Source organism: Triturus cristatus, chromosome 5_1 (genome assembly GCF_964204655.1).
Source record: "Triturus cristatus chromosome 5_1, aTriCri1.1, whole genome shotgun sequence".
Lineage (NCBI taxonomy): Eukaryota > Metazoa > Chordata > Amphibia > Caudata > Salamandridae > Triturus > Triturus cristatus.
In genome coordinates this window covers 149,084,109-149,106,589 of record NC_140587.1, presented here as the reverse complement: position 1 = coordinate 149,106,589, position 22,481 = coordinate 149,084,109, and the positions used below count along the sequence as shown (strand labels likewise).

The following is a 22,481-nucleotide window of genomic DNA, read 5'->3' as shown; positions in this document are numbered from 1 at the left end:
TTTCCTTTATCAGGGCTATAGTATCAATCAAGGAAAGGGTAAAGTAACATTTGTCAACTGCTCAGATGAACTTTTCTCTCGCAGAATAAACATTATTCCTAATACAATTATGAAAGCAGTCAGACATATTATTACAAAAATGATCCTGGATCCAGAGGACCAGGAGGACCACACAGGACCATGAGAATTAGGACGAAGAGCTGCAAAGGGCTGCTCTTCCTCAAAAATGGGACGACCAATGGGGTACATTTTCAACAAAAAAGAAAAAGAAGTCCTTGGGAAATTAAAGCCGCTGTACAACCAACCAGAGGGGAGTCTTCTCCTTGTGTCCGTTTGAGCCTCACAGGCAGGCTCTTGTTGTTCCCACGGTGGAGCTGCACAACTCGCAACTCAGGAATCACGGCCCAGTTTCAAGGGAAAAGTTTATTCTTTCAGGTTAGGGCAATCACGCACCTGGGCAAATGCTCTAAGCGATCCTGTCCAGTGTCTCAGGCAGTGCACCAGTTTTCTTCACTTTAATCTAACAGGCACCAGAGACACAGCACCTGTACCCTGAACTCAAGTCCTTCCCTAACTCCTGTATTGCTCTGCTGGCACACTGCTCTTTCGTTGGGGCCATAGATTGCATTCAGTGTGCCCAGGTATCTCTTGACCAACAAAGGTGAAGACTTTACAGCCACTTTGGGACCAGGATTCAGAGGCCTGATGCTAGGATCTCTGAAGCAACCCTTGTTTCAAAGGGGGTTACCTCAAGCAAAAACTTTCTCGCCTTCCTGGTCGGTCTGTGACTCTCGGCTGGGCATCAAAAACTTGATCCATGATTTCTCCTTTCTGATTTGTGACCCCGTCTTTCGCCCAAGACAGTGGCAGGGGTACACACTTCACATCCCAGTGCTTCCGGCCTTCTACCTTCACTGAGGTCCTGGTTGCCAGCAATGCCTGTGCTGGTTACCTTCACTTTGACTTCAAGCTGGACTGGTGCTGTCTCCTCAAGCTAGATCTTACGTCCGCGCCCCTCTGGCAATGTTTGTAAGGCAGCAAATATCTATTGGAGGACAGAACAAAAGGTCTTTAGAAAAGGCACAGAAATAATCTATCAACAGAGAGGTTAGTCTCAGAATACTTCCTAGTCTAGGGACGCCCCATATATTAGCAAGGCACCCAAGAACCACTTTCATCTATGTGAGAGTAATAAAAAACAACAGCCTGAACCTATTGGCAAGTATAAAAGGAACTCTTTGGTGAACTGACAAGAATAATACGTCACCCAATCCCAAGCAGCCAAGGAAGTCTGTGTTCATTTGCTAAATTCTGAGGGAAAGGGAAAAACAATACAGACATACTCCAAATCCTTACATCTGTATATTCCTATCTTAATCATCTAAAGACCCTCAAGAAAAAAGGAAATGTTCTACACTTTTACTCATAGACTTTGCATTACTTGTACAGGACTGCAGACACTTCTAAAATGATTTCTCTTAATAAAAGCACCTACATTGTATGCTTAGGACCATGCTCTCATGTTATAGGAGCAACAGGAAAATCTAAAACTGCTAATTTAGCAGGGATTCCTATTACATAAAGAACTAAAAACTTCAACATAATGGGTACATTTTCTCCAGCAGAACATCTTGTGACAAACAGACTCCTATAAAACAATATTTTCCTCAAAAATGTTTTCTAAGGATCACATGGGCATCTTCCCTGCATTCTATTTTTCACAATCCAAACTATGCAACATCAGCTCTAGTAAGGACTGTCAGTTTATTTACACAGACTAGCTAATAAAAACTAGCAATGCCCTTGCAAAACTGTATGTAGCATGAGAATAACAAACAATAGTGGTGTTATCACCTGAGAATTTTAGAACAAAAACTAACCACAGCTAGTTCCCCTTAAAGATCAAATAAGGAAACCACACTCTAGACTACTCATCCTTTCATAATTTCATCAGACAGGATGGGCAGTAACATAGCAAATTTATTTATTCATTTTATTAATACTAACAATGTTTAAAACAGTATTACTGAATAGCCAATTAAATGTCTCATGGCTATTTCACAGATAGTTTAGACAGGCTCAAAAGAAATTGAGAAAAAGAGAGAGAAAACATGAATTTGCCTACCCTTAATTTGTAGAGGAGCTAGCCTCCTCCCCCCATTTTTTTGACAGTAGGAAACCTGTAACAGGTTTCATTCTGTCAACACTATCAACCCCAATTTGTAGCAACTGAGCATAAACAAACTCTGAGGAGCTAAATAGCACATTGAGCTAGCTAAAGAACATATTCCTTTAGCAAATGTACAAGTGTAACACGAGGGCACATGAATTCAAACGAAATCCCATTGCTTCCTTAATTCAGCCCTAAAAGCATTAGTGCGATATATATGGCAGAGCCATTGTCTTAATAAGAGCTCACATATACCATTATTATTCAATCTGTTCATATGAGTGAACAAAAACTTGCTTTTGCCAAAAAAAGTAAGCAAAACCTCTTTCTTTCCCTGCCCTGCCATTTCGTCTTTCAAAGATCGAAATGTCAAAGCAAACGTTGCGCTGAGCCCTGCTTCTAAATGTAGAACTTCGACCTTTAACCTATTCGCAGCTGTTTCATCTTGTGTGCAAGGTTTTCATGCAGTTTTACCAATTCAAAGTGACCCTGGAGACTGAGAGCTCAACAACCCACTCCATTCCTGTCTATCAGCAATTCAGAGGTAAGCTTAATAACTTCTGCCAGTTTTTTTATACATATTTATATTTGTAAGTAGTGTGCTGAGTGCTTATCTAGCAGTATAGATGTCAGCTATTCATTCTATACTTACATATGTGCATTTACTGGAGCCTAAGACAGTTTAAAAGCTGCTCTGATTGGAATAACCTCATTTAAATAGTGAATTTTACACAATTTCGACTTTGATGTTTGGGGCACTTAAAAATGAATATCCTACAATGTTTTTGCATAATAGTCATCCCCAGAATGTCCTCTACATATCCCAGAGATGTGGCATTAGAAATGTATAATGTATACCCTTATAAAAATGACTTTTGTACGCCTGGGTAAAGTGACATTTCACATGTAAGTGACCCCCTATTGCTGTATAGCACGGCTTAAATTCAATTTGGATGCTAGGAGGTCACAGCATCATTATTAGGCATTATAAATATTAAAAAACGAATTTAATGCACATATTTTAAATAACATTTTTTATATAATCAAAATAATTATTTCTTTTTTTTAATAAATCCAATCATTTTGATGAGTCCACATATGAAAAGCAAGCTGCATCCCTTTCCCATCATATTTAAACGCATTCTTAAACCTAAGCACAGAAGCTTAACTTGAAACATCTTAAGTCTGCGCCACTTTTAAAGGACAGTCATTATTATTTAACATTAAAAACCACTCTTATCCTTATTTAAAAAGGCATTAAGAAAATAAATCCCTACTGTCAATCTGATTTAACTCCGTGTTTGCACTGACTTAAGATGTAGTCGACTTCAGCTGTTTTCTGTGGCCGGAGTCAGAAATAGTCTAATGTTTACACAGCTGCTTTACACGAAAAGGCATCGAATTCACACGCCTTTCAAGCCAGCCTTTCAAGTCAGCACAAATCTGTTGTTCTGTAATGTGTATTTTAGTTCAGCAACAACCAACTCCCTCAGATAATGTGAATGCCTTTTAATACCTAATACAGAAGGATAAATGCTGTGACATTTTGTATCTTAATTTTATCTATTGCAAAACACACAATTTCGTTTTTTGAAGCTTTTTTATTCCTATTCAATGTGGATTCTAATTTTATCTTTAACATTGTGGCAATTTGCACACATGTATAGTGTCTTACTCTGTCAATTTAATGATAGCGTGCAACTATTTAGCATATATTATATAATTCATTGCTGGATTCTTTTAAAATATATTTTATTTTAATGATGTTTTGCATAACAGAATGATGACCAAAAAAAACATTGAGCTCATTCCAGACATTTTCAAAATGGTGTCATACACATAATACAGGGCACTTAAGGCTAGCCATTCTTGCACCAAGAGCGCAATCGCTACTTACTCACACAAGTACCACTAATGACAAACCACAGACATTTAAACACACATTTAACCCACAGATCAACACTTAGGACAGAAACAAAAGACAGCCCACAGACTGTACTTAAACCAAACCATTTGTAAATACTAGTTATAAGTCATATTCACTAGATTTATCTGGCAGAACACCAAGAAAGAAAACGCTCTGCATATCACCACTTATGAATGTTACTAAGTGCACGCTAACCAAATTCAGGTTCCCACTGGATGCTCAAACTGTCCTGTCTTGAAGACCACTCACTCAACTCTGCGATGCATGCTGCGTGAATACCAATCCGCAGCTAAACACTGCCTGGTACTTTCAGACTCGATTGTGAACCTCTAGTTTGATATCCTAGTCCTTACAGAAACTTGGCTAAATGACGTCTCGAACAATATCCTAGACCTTCTTCCTCCACAATATTCCATTCTCTGCTGTGACTGTGAAATCAGGCAAGCTGGTGGTGTAGCAGTAATTCATGGAAGCATTATTAGATGCAAATTACTCCCAACTGATAATTTCCTTTCTTTCCAATGCCTATCTCTTGAAATCAGTGCCTGTAAGACCTCCAATCTCAGAACGAACGTCATATACCACTCTCCTGGTGAAAACAGCATGTTTGTCAAGAAATGCATTGAATTAATATCATCACAACTGCTACGCTCAGAGCCCCTCATCTTCCTTGGAGACTTCAATCTTCATTGGGATGAAGAAAATAACAAACCTGTTAACCTGTTCTCTTCTTTTCTACAGGACAAGGGCCTCCTCCAACACTGTCAGAAACCAAAACACTACAAAGGCTCTATTATTGACCTCAGTATCTCCGAAGGCACATATCGGACCGCTGAAGAACTCATTTCAGTGGATATGTCCGAGCCCCCTGAAAATTCCTTTCAAGCTATCCATTGCACATCCAAAACCTTTGGGCCATTTCAAGAGAGAGAAATCATGGCTCCGTGACAAAAACATTGGCATCAACAACCTGGCTAACAAGGCTTGGAGTGTCTGTCTCACCCTTGATCTTAAGCGGTACAATAATTCCACAAGAGAACAATACAACAAATGCATAGGTAGCCTTGGTATTGAATATGCTTCACTGAAATGTAACAGTATGTGACCTAAGCCTTCCCTCTCCTGATTTCCAAAGGATCTGTTTACCGAAAAAAATCATCTGAGGAACAACAAATCAAACATCTTCTAAGCTAAATCCAAATCTCGCCACATTAAATCCATGCTTGATGTCACTACAAATCACCCACACCTAGTTTTTGATATTATCAATCGAACTCCCACCAGCACAGTTTCTACCTCAGCATCAAAATATGAAGAATTTGTGATCTCCTTTGCAGAGAAAGTAAAGTCTGTTTGTTGAGCAATCACTTCCTTCAACATCTACTATACCAGATGATTTCACGCAGACCAGCAAAGCCCAGTGGACCTGGTCACACTTCAACACAGTCTCTGAGTCAGTCACTTGGTACTATAACTAGGGTCAAACTTCCCAATCACATCTTTGATGCTTTGTCTGGCACACTCTGCAAGTAAATGGCCAAGATACTGCTACTACACTACACTGGACCTCCATGCTGAACTGCACATTGAAACAAGGTGTTTTCTCCAACAGTCTGAACATCAGCCAGATATTTCCCATCCTGAAAAACCAGCACCTACACCAATGTCATGAACAACTTTTGCCCGATTTCAACACTTCCCTTTTTAGGGAAGGTACCATAATGCTGAGCACAGCTTTTTAAAGGTCTTTGGTGGCTCCCACGGCTTTGTGGTGTTTGTGCATAACTCACTGATGCACACAGCTTATCCTTCTATTCCTGTTGCATTGTGTGCCTTTTGCAAGTTTAAACACGCTCTTCAAGCTTTCTGAATTTCACTGCCATCAGCTGAGTGCGCATCACGGTGATCCGCTCACCTATTTCACATGACATTTATTGCAAATTGCATCCATAGTTCTACTTACATTCTAGTGCACTTTGGTGACGTGCACACCTCTCCACATCAATGCTATTCAGTGGTTTGTATCAATGACACGTGCACGTGAAATAATTTCATATATTATCTATCATTTATTCACTAAAAATAGTGTGTCACTGTTATAGTTTTTTACTTTCGTGTACTAAATTGTTAAAATGCAACAATCTGTACTTCCGCCATCCCCCTTCCTCTCCACTCCTGGAAATCCTCCTGTAGAATGGGAAATGTGGCTAGAAGGTTTTGAGGCTTATCTAGAATCCATTGAAGCAGAAGATTTCACACAAAAGAAAAAATGTGCCTTACTGCATCACTCTTTCGGTACAGAAGGGAGGAAAGTTTTAAAACATTTGCCTCCTGCTGTAATCCTGGGTGAAGGTGATGCCATTGATGAATATGCTTCAGCCATACAGATGTTGGACTCCAGATTTAAAAAGAAGCGTAACATCATTATGGAGAGGCACAAGTTTTATATGAGAAAACAGTTACCTGGTGAACCTGTTGAAGCTTTTGTAAGTGACCTAAGAGTCTTAGAGTCTACTTGCAATTACAAAGCTTTTCACAATGAAATGTTGAAAGATCAGTTGGTTGAAGAAACAAATAGCAAAAACCTTCAAGAGAAATTGTTAACTACACAAGACTTAACCTTGGATAAAGCTTTAGAAATAGCTAAAAACATAGAATCTACAGCAATGTATAAGGACCAAATGGCTTTGGATACTAAGGTACATGCCCTTGTTGTTGACAAGGTTTTTATCAAGAAAGATACTAAGTATGACAAATAACGCAAACCATTTGAATGTTACAGGTGTGGTAGCAAGAGTCATTTGGGAAATGCTCATTTTTGTCCTGCTTTGGATAAGTACTGTGCCAAATGCAAAAAGAAAGGTCATTTTTCTAAGGTTTGCAAATCTAAACCCACCAATTCCAACTTTAAATCTTCAACTAAAAAGGTTTTTTCTATTGAAGCCAAATCTGAAGTAGATCCTGATTCTGATAGTGAGGATGGTAATGAAATCATGATGTTATCTAATGCTGATGAAGTATTTGTAAGAGGATCCCAAAATATTTTGAGTACTCCTCCTAATCCTAGCCTTCCTGAAAATGTTCCTCTAATATTGGGACTCCAACCTTCCAGTGTAAAGCGGCCTTAGTGCCAAGTTGGGATAAATGGTAATCACATTTCCATGATGGCTGACTCAGGTTCTTTGTTCAAGTTAATCGGTCCTGAGGAGTGGAGCAAATTAACTAATATTCCTTTGAGAAAGTCTCTAGTCAAACCTGCAGCGTATGGTGGCAAACCTGTTCAAGTTTTGGGTGAATTTGATTGTACTTTAACATTTAAAGAGCATTCAACTCCAGCTACTGTCTACGTGGCTGAAGATGGATCTTCACTTCTTGGCTGGTTGGAGCAAAAGAATTTGGGTATCATTTTGGATCCTAACAGTTCTGAACGGATTCTCCTCGGGGTCCATTTTACACCTGTTTGCACTGTAGATGTCCATGATTGGAAAACATCTTTTCCATGTGTACTCAGTGGAACCCTTGGTAAAATAAAGGGTTTTTCGCATCAGCTCATTCTTAACCAAGGTGTCCAACTAGTTGTGCACAAGTCCAGATGGGTTCCTTTGGCCATGAGGAAAGAACTATCCCAAGAACGTGAATCTCTTTGCAATCAAGGCATCATTTAGCCCATAGAGAGCTCATAATGGCTTTCTCTCATAGTTTTAGCCAGAAAACCCAATGGAACTCTTAGAATGTGTATAGACTTGAGAGACCTAAATGACAAAATATGGGTGGATAGGCATCCCCTTCCCAACATCACAGAAATGTTGAGTTCTCTCAAGAATGCTAAGGTATTCACTACCTTAGATATGTCATCAGCATGTCACCAAATCACTCTCAAAAAAGACTGTTGTCACCTTACTTCTTTTGTCACCCCTGCTGGTGCATATAGGTTCAAAAGGATGCCTTTCGTATGGCATTAGCTTTGGCTGTATTTCAAAGAGTAATGGAGTCCAAGACTTTAGCTATTGTGTTATCCATTTTAACTGACCGAGGCGCAACCTTAAAAGAAGAAAAATTCACATTTGCAGTTAAAGAAGTAAACTACCTTGGTTACAAGCTATCAGCTAAAGGAGTGGAACCTAAGGAAGATTTGGTCTTTGCTAAAAAATGCTTTCCCACTCCACAGAACAAAGATCAACTTCGATCATTTTTCGCATGTTAGAATTTTACGCCAGGTTCATCCCTAACTGTAGTAGCAAAAAACATAATTTGAGATTACTCATGAAGAAAAACCAACATTTTGTTTGGTCATCTGATTTAGAGAAAGAATTCCAGTTCATAAAATTAGAATTGAGGAATGCTATTCCCTTACAACCTTTTGACACACGTGACCAATCCATTGTAGTCACTGATGCTAGTCAGTACGGTTTAGGTGCTGTTCTTCTGCAAATAAGATAAGGGAAGGAGGAGGTAGTGGTTTTTACCTCACGCACCTTGAGAGGTGCGGAGTCCACTTATTCTGTTGTGAAACGTGAAGCTTTAGCCTGTTGGTGGGTTGTGGATCACTTTAGACAATACTTATGGGGTTCGGAATTTACTATTCACATGGACTACAAGCCCCTGGTTAATTTGTTCACGACTAAAGAAGCTGGTAATGCCACACCTCACATTGCCAAGTGGCATTATAGGTTGATGGAGTTTCATATTCACTTAGAATACATTCCTGGTGTTAAGAACATTTTTGCGGACTGTTTGTCAAGACTTCCGCTAGTCAATGAACAGTTATGTGAACAAGGGGAGGAAGCATTTTGTGTTGTTGCTTCTTTAATGGACTCTAATTTTACATGCATCTAGGAAGAAGAGTGGAAGTCTGCTGTTCAGCAGGATATCTTGTTACAAGAGGTAATTACTATGTTAGGTAAAGGTTGGTTGCCCAAGCATGAGGAAGTAGCTTCATTTAAACACGTTTTCCCGGAATTGAATCTACAATCAAGAGAGTTGATTTGTTGGTGGTGCCTGTGTCTCTGCAGAATAAGGTTTTGAGGCTTGCTCATGAAGGCCATATAGGTATGAGAGCGATGAAGAGAAGACTTATAGAAGTATTCTGGTGGCCTGGAATGGATTGTTCTATTGAGGATTTTGTAAGAGATTGTATTTCATGTGCCACCAGTGAAAAGACCCAAATCACTTTTCCCAGGCCCATTGAAGCCATACCCATTCCTGACAAACCTTGGGTCAAGTTAGCCTTAGATATTATAGGCCCTATGTTTCTGTTGGGTGAAAGGAGCAGGTACGGTTTGGTGTTGGTAGACTACGGTTCCAGATGGCCTGAAGTAAAATTTGTGAAGTCTGCGACCACTGAGGAGGTTGTAAGTTTTCTCCAGTCTTTGTTCTTAAGGGAAGGCGCCCCAGTTGAACTAGCCACCGATAACGGGGTGCAGTTTGTGTCCAAAGAATTCCAAGAGTTTCTTTCTCATTGGGGTATCAAACACATTATCACTTCCTTATATCACCCCCGCAGTAATGGTTTGGTGGAACGCTGCTCCAGGGTCATAAAGGATTGTCATTGTACTGCATTGTAATTGCATTTATATAGCGCTTACTACCCCGACGAGGCGTCTAAGTGCTTTTTCAGCGAGTAGCACGCTACTCCGGGACCCATAGAGGATTAGTGTTGAATTAGTATAGTGAAACATGCAAGTAAATTTTAAGTGGTGGATAGGTTAGTTAGTTATTTGGATTCAGAAGGATAGCAGAAGGATAGAGGAGGGGGAAAAAAACAGTATTCAGTTGTCTGTCGTTAATGGTTTAAACTGGAGGAAAGAGCTGTCTAATTTACTGTGGACTTTGCGTACTACACTACTACACCGAATGCTGTTACTAAAGTTTCTCCCTTTGCATTATTAAAGGGTAGATCAGCCTCCGACATAGTGAAGGCTGATTGTCTCAAAGTCCAGAGCAAGTATGTTACTAATGAACCAACTAAAGGAAGGAAACAATTTGTTTTCAAAGAAGGTGACTGGGTCAAAGTGAGAATTCCTGGTTTCATTGCTAAGGGTCATTCTAAGTTTTCACTTCCCATGCAAATCACGTCCATAAGGAATAGATCTGTTAAACTATGCGATGGTAAATGGTGGAATATGGAAAGATTATCTAAACAGAGTTTGCTTAGCGCCCCTTGCTTGGATTCCTCCTCTCACAGTGTGCTCAGTTCCATTCATGGTGAATCCAGTTCCAGAATTCCTGCAGGGTAATGGAAACCGCCCATTTGGTTAAAGGATTATGTCAAATCCTAACTTGTTGACATCTTTTAGTGATCTATGCACTTTTGTTCTTCTAACAAGATGTTTGTGATATGGTATTTTATTTTATTTTTTATGTTTAAGGGGAAGATGTGTTGGGTTCTATGTATCTTTATCTTTAAGTCTATGTATCTTTAAGTCTTGGGCGTATATTCACAAAAACGTGTGATAACTACCGCAAGAGTAGCTTAATGCAACTCTCAACATCGCAGCCTATCGCATGAAAATGACGCCGTGCCAAACAAGTATTCACAACGCGGTGATAGCATGCGATAGTCACCAGATAACGCGTCAAATGGCCGCGCAAAAATCAACGCCACACCACAAAAATGCGAAACGCAAAAAATCCTGCGATGAGGCCGATCGTGGTACAAAAAGTAGCGAATCCCAGCCACAGGCTTGCAAATCCCACGCATCTGGCAGGCAAATGCACCATATAAACCACTGAAGCAACAGACCAGAAACAAGCCAAAGCATGTAGCAACATGTATGCACCCTGACCCAGCGAAGAGGCCAACGCGAACCCTGCAACCCCCACAGACCACCAGCAAGGAACAACGGGGACGGCCGAGGAGAAGAGGGAGAGGAAGACGGGGTGCAGTCCGCACCAAAACCAGATCAGCATCACGAAGGTGACAGAACACTACCGGCAACTGACCCACAAGTAGACCACCTGGAATGCAGTCAGAGTGCAGTCACAGGGTGGACGCTGTCTACCCTGCTAAGATGTTGCACCCCCGCAGAAATATGCCAAACTTGTCTTGATGTCATTTGCAGACACCGGAACACAGTCAGAAGTGCCTTTTATTCAGAGCAGCAACGTGCAGGCAGGGAGGGGTCTTGGGGAAGGGGCTTTTAAGATACCAGCTGGACCCATAACAAAGGCTGAAGTTAAGGGGCCATCAGGCCTCCTTCTGTTAGAGTATCTTGGATGGGAGCTATTGGGAGCCTCACACCTAAATGCAATGGAGGGGAAACAAAGGCACACAACTTATCACTTCACAGGTTCTTAAGATGGGCATGCTTTGACTTTGTTCAGTCCCTGTATATAAGAGATGTGCATGCACTGTTAGCAGGGAAACTGGAATTATGCACCAGAAGAGGGCCAAATTTTGCAGCAGAGTTGAGTAAATCATGCGCCAATAAAAGCCAAATAACACTGCATAATGCAGCACATTTATTAATAGTATTACTTCATTATTTTGTAATTTTGAAACTTGGTAACACTGTCTAGGTATTGGTTACATCTCATTAAATCCATCTTTATAGCAACATATAGCAATAAGCAACAAAAAGATGACAAGTCCAGCTTTGTAAGGGGCCTTTCATTGCGCAGGAACATATGTTGCTGCATTTTTAGTATCTTTTGAAGCATTTGTGCTAGAAGCAACATGTTTTCTGTCAAATCTGTAGATCATGCTGCAGATGATGGATTATGTGGCAAATGCGGAAAATCTATAATTATGCAAAAAATGTTGCCGCTGCACAATTGCATAATTTAAGTTACCCTGGCGGTAAGGATGTCAGATGTGTAGGTCTGTCCCAGTATTTACACAAATAACAATTTTAATGCCACTAATTTTATTTCTTTTATAGCGCTATTCATTCCAATGAAGGGTGTCAGAGTGCTTTACATGTTATGTTATATTATGTTATGGAAACTTTTAAAGCGCGACAGATACCCGGAGGTGTCCTGGCGCTATCTAGAAGTCCTGAGGATCAAACCTGTCAAAGGATCCATAAAGAAGGGAATCAGTCGTGCCGAAAGAGCCAGGTCTTAAGTTCCTTTCTAAAGGACAGCAAATCAGGCGAGGTTCTAAGATAGAGAGGTAGAGTGTTCCACGCCCTAATGGCTCCATGAACAAAACTTCTGCCTCCCCATCGGGCCTTCCTGATTCGAGGGACTTGCGCCTGTTTAGTGCTTTTCGAACGAAGGCATCTGCCTGGAACATACCAGTGTATGCGTTGCTTTAAAAAGTCTGGGCCTAATCCATGCAAGGCCTTGAATGCCATGGCCAGCGCCTTGAAACGTATACGGCTTTTTATAGAGAGCCAATGAAGAGATCTTCTTTCTGGCGTAACCGGGGAAAACCTGGAGGAGCCTGAAAGCAGACAGACTGCCGCGTTTTGCAAGGTCTGTAGTCTATTCAATATGCTTTGTTGCGCATTTAAATATAAGCCATTGCAATAATCCAGTCTGGTAGTTACTAAGGCCCTTACCACCGTATGCTGACTCTCTTGAGGGAGCAGAGGAAGCACTTTCCTCATCATTCTGATGGCATACCAGGTTTTAGATGTTAATACTTTGATTTGGTGCTCCATGGTAAGTTTGTCATCCAATATCATGCTGAGGTTTTTGACCTGGCTGGCTGGAGTTGGAAGGGTGCCCATAGAGCTAGGCCAACAGGCTGGGGTCCAGAAGTTGGAGGAATTGCCAAACAAGATGACCTCCGTTTTGTCCGAATTTAATTTCAGACAGTTTTGGGACATCCAACTGCTCACAGCCACCATGCATTCCCGCAGACGCAGTTCCACGTCCACCTCCCCCCCTGGTGTCAGTGGTACTACAATTTGCGTGTCGTCTGCGTAGGAGGTAATGCCAAAACCATAGGACCCTATGACGGGTGCCAGTGCACTAACATACACATTAAAAAGGGTGGGGCTGAGTGAGGACCCTTGAGGGACCCCACACGGGGTTGAGAAAGGTTTCGAATGGAAGTTCCCCAGGGTCACCACTTGTTTTCTCTCGGCTAGAAAAGATTTAATGAGGTCTCCGGCTTTCCCAACAATCCCGCATGTTTTTAAACGATTCAGGAGAATTGAGTGGTGGACCGTATCGAAGGCCGCAGACAGATCACGCAAAATCAAAGCTGCCTTGCCGCCCTGATCTACTGCTTCCCTGATTTCTTCTGTAGCTTTAATTAGGGCCGATTCTGTACTGTGGCCTGACCTGAAACCATATTGCGTAGAATGTAGTGCTTGGGAGTCTTCCAGGAAAAGACTAAGTTGTCTATTCATGAACTTTTCCACGAGTTTGGCTGGAAGCGGAAGTCTGGCTATAGGGCGAAAACTGTTGGGGTCACTGCTCGGGAGATGGGGTTTTTTAATGAATGGAAGAATGGATGCCAATTTCCAATGACTGGGAAACAGTCCCGTTTCAAACAACAAATTGAATAGCCTAGAAAGCTGCTCAGCAATCGGACCCGCAGCTAATTTGGCCACCTTAATGGGGCAAGGGTCAAAAGGTGATCCGGACTTGGCTTCCAACAGGAATTGACATTGACAATCAATCATATGTATGTAAATCAATGTGTAAGAAGTGTTACATAAGACAGTAATGGTTACAAGGTGTAAAAGCCACATGTCCTTTATAGTTCACTGTGCTATAGTAGAAGGATTACAATTTATGAACGCGAGTAACAAGCCGATCTGTGTGTTAAAAGCAGTAACCCACTTACCCATTTGCATAAACTAAAACTCTGCGTGTTGCATAATGTGCTTTGCAGGAGACATAATAACCCTTTATGCTACTTTGTTTAAAAACTGAGACTAGGCAAAACACAGATTGCTGCAGCAAATACGCTACGCCTAGAGTTATCTTCCCTCAATTATTATTCCTTGAGATATAGTTGTCACACAAAGATCTTTGCAGTAGGTGCCTTAACCCCATAGGATATTTTAAAATGCAGACTTTGAAACCAATTAAGCAGAACAGATTTACTGCAACGTTTCTCCTTATTGCAATTTCTTTGTGGCAGGGCTTTAAAAAATAAATGTATAAATTGAGGCCCAGATTTTGCGTCTGGGTTGTGTCACTTTTTTGGCACAAGCCTGCTTCAAAATCTAATTTGTTAAAGTATTATAATGTGCTCAAATGTATATATGATGGACATAAACATATGTGTGAGGTCTTAAAATCTGATGTCACTTCTTGCGGTGACTTCCTGTGAGGTTGTGATGACACTTCCTCTGATGCCACGTGCCGTGATGTCACACGATGTGATGTCACGGGGCATGATGTCACTTGCATCCTACCTAAGTTGGTTGGTCCGCCCCACCTTCTTTTTCAGGACTTGTGCCCTGTATGTTAGTCCCACAAAAATAATGCCTGCATGGAAATGGGCTGCTTTACAGAAAACAACTGTCCAACTTAATAGATGACGATTTCTGTTGAATGTCTCTTGTGTTTTCTTTGCTGTCTTCTATATAATAGGAACATGTATGCTGTTTCAAGATGGCCACTACTTTCCCTTTGCAATGCCATCCTTTCTTTTGCTGATATTACGCTGCTTTGTCCTTCTTCTCTCTCCACGGCGCGTCGCTTCCTTCCGTCCTTCTCACGTCCGATGCCGGCCCCAAGGTGAGAGTCCTGACGTCACGGGAAAGCCAAAGATGGCGGTGGTGGCGGTGAGCCGGGCGGCGCGGAGCGCGGTGCAGAGGGGACTCCTCAGGGTCCCTGGGGGCGGGGCGGCCTGGTCCTCGCAGCCCACGGTAAGGACAACGAGATCAAGGGGCGATGGGAAGTCAACGGGCCGGTGAGATTGGAGTCTGGTGCACAACTTCCTTTGAATGAAGGTCACGGTGAGAGAGGCAGAGAGAGGCCCGGGGTCAGGGCAGGATTAATATCCTTGAGGGAGCTTTCCTTGCTTGTGTGCGCCGGGAAACGGTGCCTGGAAGTGCCTAGTGACTACAGCAGGGTATTTGTGTGGCTGATCTGTAGTGATGGGGTTTCTGGCTCGGACAAACATTTCACGTTGTCCCATGTTAGACGTGCTGGGACGTGGAGTCCTATTTTTTACGTTAACGCGAAGGAGGACTACGAGACTTTAACAGGAAAATAAAACGGGAACGCGAGCGGTATATTCTGTAGGATAAAATATGATCCCTGCAGGTGATATCACCGGGTGTAGGTTAGTGATAAAGTGGTAGTAGACGGTGGGTATCAGTTACTGGGTTTCTGTGTTACAAGCATGTCTCGTCTCACTCGCAGGTAGTGTGCATCACACATTAAGAATTCGGTTTCGGCTCATTCTCACATCGAGCTGAATGTTGGACCTTGTGATGAAGTCTAGAACCTGACCTCCAAATGTTGTTCTTCACATAACTCCGTGTGTAGAGCACATCCCGGGAAGAGACAATCTGCAGACCCTTCTTTTGCCGCAAGGTGCCTCTCTGGACATAGCCTAGTTTTTCGCAACTTCTGGTGTGTGTGGGGAGGGGGTAGCCTAGTTTTTCGCAACTGCTGGTGTGTGTGGGGAGGGGGCGTTCAACAGGGCCCATGCACAAAAGCTTCCATTTTACATTTAAGCTTTTAAATTTGACATCTTTTTAGACGGTGACATTTTACATGCCTTGCACGTAAATGATAACATACTCAAAGTGTTATGCTTGCCAGCACATTTCTTTGTCATTTTATCACAACTCTTTTACACTCTGTCCAAGGTTGAAGAACACTGAGCAAGTTGCCCCTGCTTGTTGTTGTCTGGTTGGAGACAGCTTTGAATCAGAAAGGCAATAACATAAGCATTGCACCTCTGACAAAATGTGCATGGAACCAGGCTTTGAGTATATAAACTGCCTCTGAGCCAAGTTCCTCAGAGGAGCACTTCTATGAATTTTCCTGGAATGTTCGTCTGTGACTGAGGTCCAGCCTTGCTGACTCCCATCTGTATCATGCAAAGGTCGACTGACTGTTCTATACCAGACTGGCTTCTTGATACATCTTACACGTGTATGGGAAGTTTTGTCATGCCTAGTGATCTGGCGGACAGCACTCTCACTATGCTCTCAGTATGAGTAGGAGTATAATTATGGCATATTTGTATATTCATGTAATCACCGTAACTGTGATAATGGTTGAATTGTTCATCTTTTTCACCATTCTTGTAGTGCTGGTAACAATGCTGTGTTTCCTCCTGCTAATAATTGCAGCCCATGTCTTTTACACAAGAATACAATTGCTTGAATAACTGCTTGAAATGCCAATTTGTGTATTTCTTGTGACTCCCTTTGGGCATGCCTAAGTAACAATGAAAATGTAGATCCATTTCCACGATTTCCTAAGGGGAATTTGAGTGGTAATGTTCTGAGGTTGCAGACACCCTCAGGTACCCTGTAAGGTTAGAGCTCCAGCTGGCGCACTGTGAGCTAGCCATGAACTGGGCCAACATACCCTGAAAAACAAGCATTTTCAATGCAATAAGTCTCGCATCTGCGAGAGTTTAAGCTATTGGCATTGTAAATGGCAATGCCTTTCATTTATGTTTTTAAAACCCACGCGTAAATAAAAGGCATTGTTATTTACAATTCCAACAGCTCAAACTCTCGCAAATGCGAGACCTATTGCGGCCGAAACGCATGGGCTCTGTATGATGCACTCTGGTTTGAACACACAAGTGACCCGGTTGGTGTACGTCACTGCACTTATGTCGGCACAGATGTAACAAGTGCTAAAGTAAATAATTTTGAGCTGATTTCACTGGATGATGCTGTCTCCACAGCTGTGAAGCAGCCTCCTTTTATTAGGACCCTTGTAGAAGGGGAGCGAGCAGACTCGCAACCTCAGGTTGATATTTATTCCCCCGGAGGGGCTCCCAGAGGCATTCCTGAAGAAGCAGGCATGAAAGGTGCACAGCTTTACAGCAGCGCGCCTCCCTTCCCGTGTTCCCTGCTGTAGAAGAGTATTTTCTGCTTTTTTTTTTGTCAGTGAGGCAATGCGTTTCCTAGTGTTTCGTGTCGCCCAACTGAGTGGCTCCATTTTCTTAACTCGCATGATTTTATAAATAACGATCCAGGCCTAGTAGGAGGGGATTCTAAGTGCTTGTACAGTACAAGTGTAGATGTGATGTATTATGGCTTCAAGCTATACGTTTCTGTGATTGAGCAAGGTTACCGTGCAAATAAATACAAATGCAGCTTCCTGGGTGTTAAACAGCTATTCTAGGTACATTAAAGCTACAGATGGACCACACACAGAGGGTCGTTTTAACATGGCACTGTTGGCTTAATTAGTACAATATACTTTTTGTGAATCAGATAGTGTTTGGATCAGCAGTTGGGGCAATATAATACAATATACAATGAACACAAATCTGCTGATTGGAAGGGGCATGGCCTGTAATATGGCAGAGTAGGTCGCACTTGTCGAGCGCTCCTGCTGGAACAGTTAATCTCATCATAATGTTGCCATCCTGTACTGAGACGGAAGCCTTCAAGAGTGGATCTGAATGCCAGGCGTATACTGCTGACCTGTATGTGGCAATCCATGAGCCGCCCTGCCTGCCATAGCGACACAACACTGTTGTAGGATTGATTCCCGTCCCCCCTTGATTGCATCAGCGGCTGTGATCACATCCTAAAGGGAGGGGCGCACGGTGTAGGGTGAGCCTGCGGTGGATCGGCGAAGGCCCACAGGGAGCTTCTGGGCAAGGCAACTTCAACATCCAGGAGATAGATGCAAGAGAGCCATTGGCTAGCCTGAGAGGTGAGGCAAGATGGTGATGGTGGCTTCCGGACGGCTGTGTGGTACCGCGCCCCCTCGCGGCTTAAGGTATTTACCCCGAGGTCCTGGTCAAGAGGTGACTGGATCAGGTGGCACCTGGGACCGGCGAGTCTGTGACCCCGGGGGACTTGAGACGATGGCAATTTCGGGGACGAGGCTGTAGAGTGCCCCCACCCCATTACTTTAATGCACACGCAGAGGGGCTGACACCTTTGGACTTGAGACATGCCACACAGGCGAGACGGACTATGTGGCAGTGACCTGGGCGTACCCGCCAAGTTGGAGTCCAGGTGGGGGAGCGAAAGGTGAAAACATAGCGGATCTGCTGAACTAATGGTGCGGTAGGCCAAAGTGAAGTGTCCCCGGGCCCCTGCCCCGGCAAAGGGCCTCAGTTGACTGGATCAAAGTGATGACCTGAACTCCCCCCCTCAGGGAACAATAGGGACTGACCAAAGCATATTGCATACGCCGGAGCTTAGCTCAGCGGAGCCGGAGCTTAGTGGCCGATGATGAAAACGTAGGAGGAGTGTCGGTAGCTGGAGGGGGAGCAGATGCAGCTTCAAAGCTGCAAATAAAATTAAAGTGCGGCGCTTCAAAAATTGGCGCCGCCATTGTCACGTTCTCATGCATGCAGTAGGACAAACTCATTCTAGAACAAGCAAAAGCACGTCATGCTCGCGCCGCGGCCCGTACGCGTGCACATGTCCTGTCCGGACAGATAGAGCGAGCAGGAGTTGTGCTAACGCCGCTGTTAGAAGACGTACGCGTGCACATGTCCTGTCCCCCTTCGCCCACTTAACCGACAACAATAGAGCTCGCAAAGGCGACAGCGCATGCGCTGCATCGCTAGGAGAGACCTAATAATTGGGCTCAATCCCCATAATTGATGCTTATGTTGTCCAGATACAGTTCTATTTAATTAGTAGGAACCGTACGACACTGAGAACAGACATGTTGCTTACGTTTAATCTAGATACTCGTATATATTATGCATTCATTGTAATTGTACGTCTTGACTTTAATGTAGTGACGTTTTGCTTGTGTTCGTATATTTTTTGTTAATTATGTTTACTATTTCTTTGATGTGACATCAATTGCGGTAATTGTCTTCAGTGTTTGTATTGCATCTTTTTGTGAGATTATGATTTATGCTAAGTGGTATTTCTTATTTCCCCGACTGTGTGTGTTCTGCTAGTGTGTACTCTGACTGTAGGTATCACTGAGGTGGAACTAAGATCTAGGCTGTGTCTAATGAGTCCATTGACTGCAGGTATGTGCTGGAGAGCACGCTCGTGCAAGTCTGGTGGCAGAAGCGGGGGTGAACCATGAATTTCTGCAGACAAGATCCTTATCCGTTCTTTGTTAAAGGAAGTTGCTGGGATTGGGCTGACAGTACGTCTTTGATTTGTTAGCCTCATCTGTGTTTCATTGACTGCGGTTTTGGAAGGTAGTCATTCTTGTATCCTTGAACCCTCTCTTTTACTTCCCTGGCACGTCCACACGTCCCAACTCAGCAGCAACTTTCGACGTCTTTGCCATTCACTTCAGAGATGTGTTTTTATTGTGATTAAATCCACTGGAAATTTGTGTATCTGGCAGGGACACTCAGTGGTGAAGACAGTGACTCTTTAGCTCTCAAATATCTAGGAAAGAGCAAGTAATACCTGGTAAGGGCTGTTCACTTCTAGTGTTTCAAAGCAATAAACTCCACTTAATCTTTATTTACATCCGATGTATAAGATCCTACTTTTGGTATGCACAGGGTATATATCTGGTCTTTGGCGAAGAGAATATTATATTGTGAAGGTGCTATGTTGGCATGGGATTCTGTATTGATTACAAACTGATGCAGTTTTCCTTTCTGTTGGGTTAAGGAATCCCGATTTAGTGTAAAGACAACCACTATATGAAAGACTACCTCATCTGAGGGTGCCTTGAAGTTTAGATTGTCAAGTTGACAATTGTTAACACATCACAGAAAGGAGAATGCTTATAGAAGAGAGGTTTTCTCTAGAAAAAGAAACTCTGATGCTGACACTGCCGTCTGCCAATCGAAATGCTTCATAGTAGGATAGGCATTCCTGTACTAACTGCGCTATGGAACGGTTATCTACTAGCCGGTTTTTGCAATCTAAATGCTAGAGTTTGAATCCAGACTTGAACAAATGGTTAGCAATTTGCCCATTTTTATTCCTTTGGCCTCTGTTTCCATATGGTCCATATTTTGGAGAGTTCTGAACCAGGTCAATTTGGTAGGTGAACTATACATAAAACACCTTTTGTGTTGTACGTAGAGATCAGTCATACATGGTGCACTGGTTGAAGGTAGAATGCTTGTACATCTAGGCTAGTCTCTCACCTACTCGGCACCAGGATACTCTCCTGGGGGATAGCGTGCTCCACAAATCTTCATAATACAACAGACCTCTACTATTGTGTGAGGGTATCATTTAGCACCTTTTTTATACCTTTCAGCAAAAAGTTGGTCACCCAACTCAGTAGGCGCAGTTGCTGGATTTGTTTCTGAACAGAGGCCTCCGACAACAATAACCACTCCAAACGCCTGCACCTGTATACCTTGGACCAGGTATCTAAACTTCCCAACTTCGGGTACACTAGCACACAGGAGGGAATTGTCCCAAACGGGTAAAAGTCACTCTCAAATTTGGTCCGGTATGAACCCGCAGCTGCTGGTATAGATTTTTGGCAACTGGGGATGCAATACATTACAGCCTGGAGAGAGATATAGTAGGTTTAATCATAGGGCAAAGAGTGCAACAGATTTAGTGGAGAACTCGATCAATATTTTCGCCCCTCTTTGTCGAGCCATCTCAATAGGAAGCTCCAAAGGACCTTCTGTTTTTTAGATGTATTCCCCCTTAGATCTAGCTTGGATGTAGTGATTAAAGAGACCACCCACATATCATGCTGGGGGGTTGGCATTCAACCCATTTGCAGCAGATTTCCCTTCTAGCGAGCATTATAATGAAGAAAAGAAAAGCTCTTGCAGGACCAGCAATTTTGTCAGTGAATCCAAAAATGATCAAGCACAGGCTTACCTCGATTTGCAGCCCTAAGATAGTAGAAATGGTGTTACCGACCTTCTACCAAAATTCAAGGATAGCCAGACATTGCTGAAACACATTGACATCTGATGCTCTTTTCAGGTCGCATTTATTGCATTTGACAGGAGGCCCTTTTGACATCTTTAAAAGCCTTAATGGAGTTATATAGGCACTGTGGCTAGTAAAGAGATGATTTATTTTTAGCCAGGCAGGCTTAACCACACGATACAAAGTGCTCATTGATACTTGCTAAAGTTGTTCCCAATGTTCTCCCGGCATGTATGTACCCCACAAGTCTTCTGCCAGGTTGAAGTCCCCATCTATTTCTTCTTCAATTCTCCAGTACCAGAAAGATACCTCTTTCTTCCCCGGAGGTATCGCCACCAGGTGCTCTTCTAGAGGACTGCCTACGCCAATTAGGGATTTTTGATTTTGAGCCCAGCTGTTCAGTTGAATATGTTTACATTTTTATATATCCCCTTCCATGGCACTACAGAAAGTCGACCACGGTAGTAGCGTGCCTTCTTGGGTAAGTTCTCCCCATACCCTAAGCCCAGCGCTTCTCAGTGGCTGAGCTAATTTATCTTTTAGGCAGTCTGGTGTACCCGGGAGTCCTACAGGGGGCAAGGCTTAAAAAATAGCTAATACCCCTTGACAGTCTGATACTTGCCCACATTCTAGTCATGGCCTGTAATACTTTAAGCTTGATCTTTTTGAAGAATTTTGGGTCTCCAAATTTAAACATAAAACCATCTTTGTTGATGTTGGCCCCCTCTAACATGGCTTTGAACATACACCCAACACCAGAAGAGTCTGGGGATTTTAATAGCATTCTGGAGTGAGGGCGTTGGAGGGCCCATGCGTAGTATTGCAGGTCCGGGAGGGATACTCCCCCTTTCTCCCTTCTTCGCCTCATTTTTAGGTCTCGGCTAGCAAAGGCTGCGCTTGCGCAGTCTCGCTCGTGAGATTTAATGACTTGGAGAAGAGGGGCTTGAACCCGCCCCTCTTCTCTCCTCTTCTCCATTGGCTGGCCTCTTAAATGCTGGTCAGCCATTGGAGAAGAGGCTTGTCTCGCAAAACAAGCCTCGTCCTTTTCGGATTCGGGGGCGTGTTTTTTCGTTACTTTTCGCTGGGCGTGTTTTTCTCTCCTCCAGCCAATGGCAAGAGGAGAGAAAGGAAAACACCCCCCCGAATCCGAAACCGCCGCTGCCTTTCTCCGAGGCATTTCTGCTTCACCTCGGAGAAAGGCGGTGGTGTTCCTGGCGTCCTCTTCCCCCTGCTCTCGGCTCAGTGAAAGCTCCTGGACGTGTGACTGCCTGGCGGCTGAGGCCCCTGGAAGAAGAAGTAGGGGGCCGGGCTGAGCGTTGCGCCCGCTGGTCCACGTGTGTGGCTTGTGTTCAGCAGCGGCCTTTCCCCCTGGCCCCGCCAGCCATGCGAGTCTGGAACGTGAGGCCCCGCTACACACCAGACTGCACCTCGCAGCTGGGGACTTCACTTGCGGGGACGTGCAGCTAAGGTCAGCAGGCCACGTTCT

The 22,481-nt window shown here is 43.2% G+C and overlaps 1 protein-coding gene across 1 annotated transcript in view; it reads left to right on the top strand.

Moving 5' to 3' along the window:
- Window positions 1-14,749: 14,749 nt before the first annotated feature.
- The window catches only part of CYC1 (cytochrome c1), a 157,217-nt gene continuing 149,485 nt past the window's right edge, over window positions 14,750-22,481 (top strand). The window contains exon 1 of the mRNA XM_085604680.1: window positions 14,750-14,872. Coding sequence (XP_085460806.1) covers window positions 14,774-14,872 — 99 coding nt within the window. The 5' untranslated portion in view covers window positions 14,750-14,773. The remainder of the gene's footprint in view (window positions 14,873-22,481) is intronic.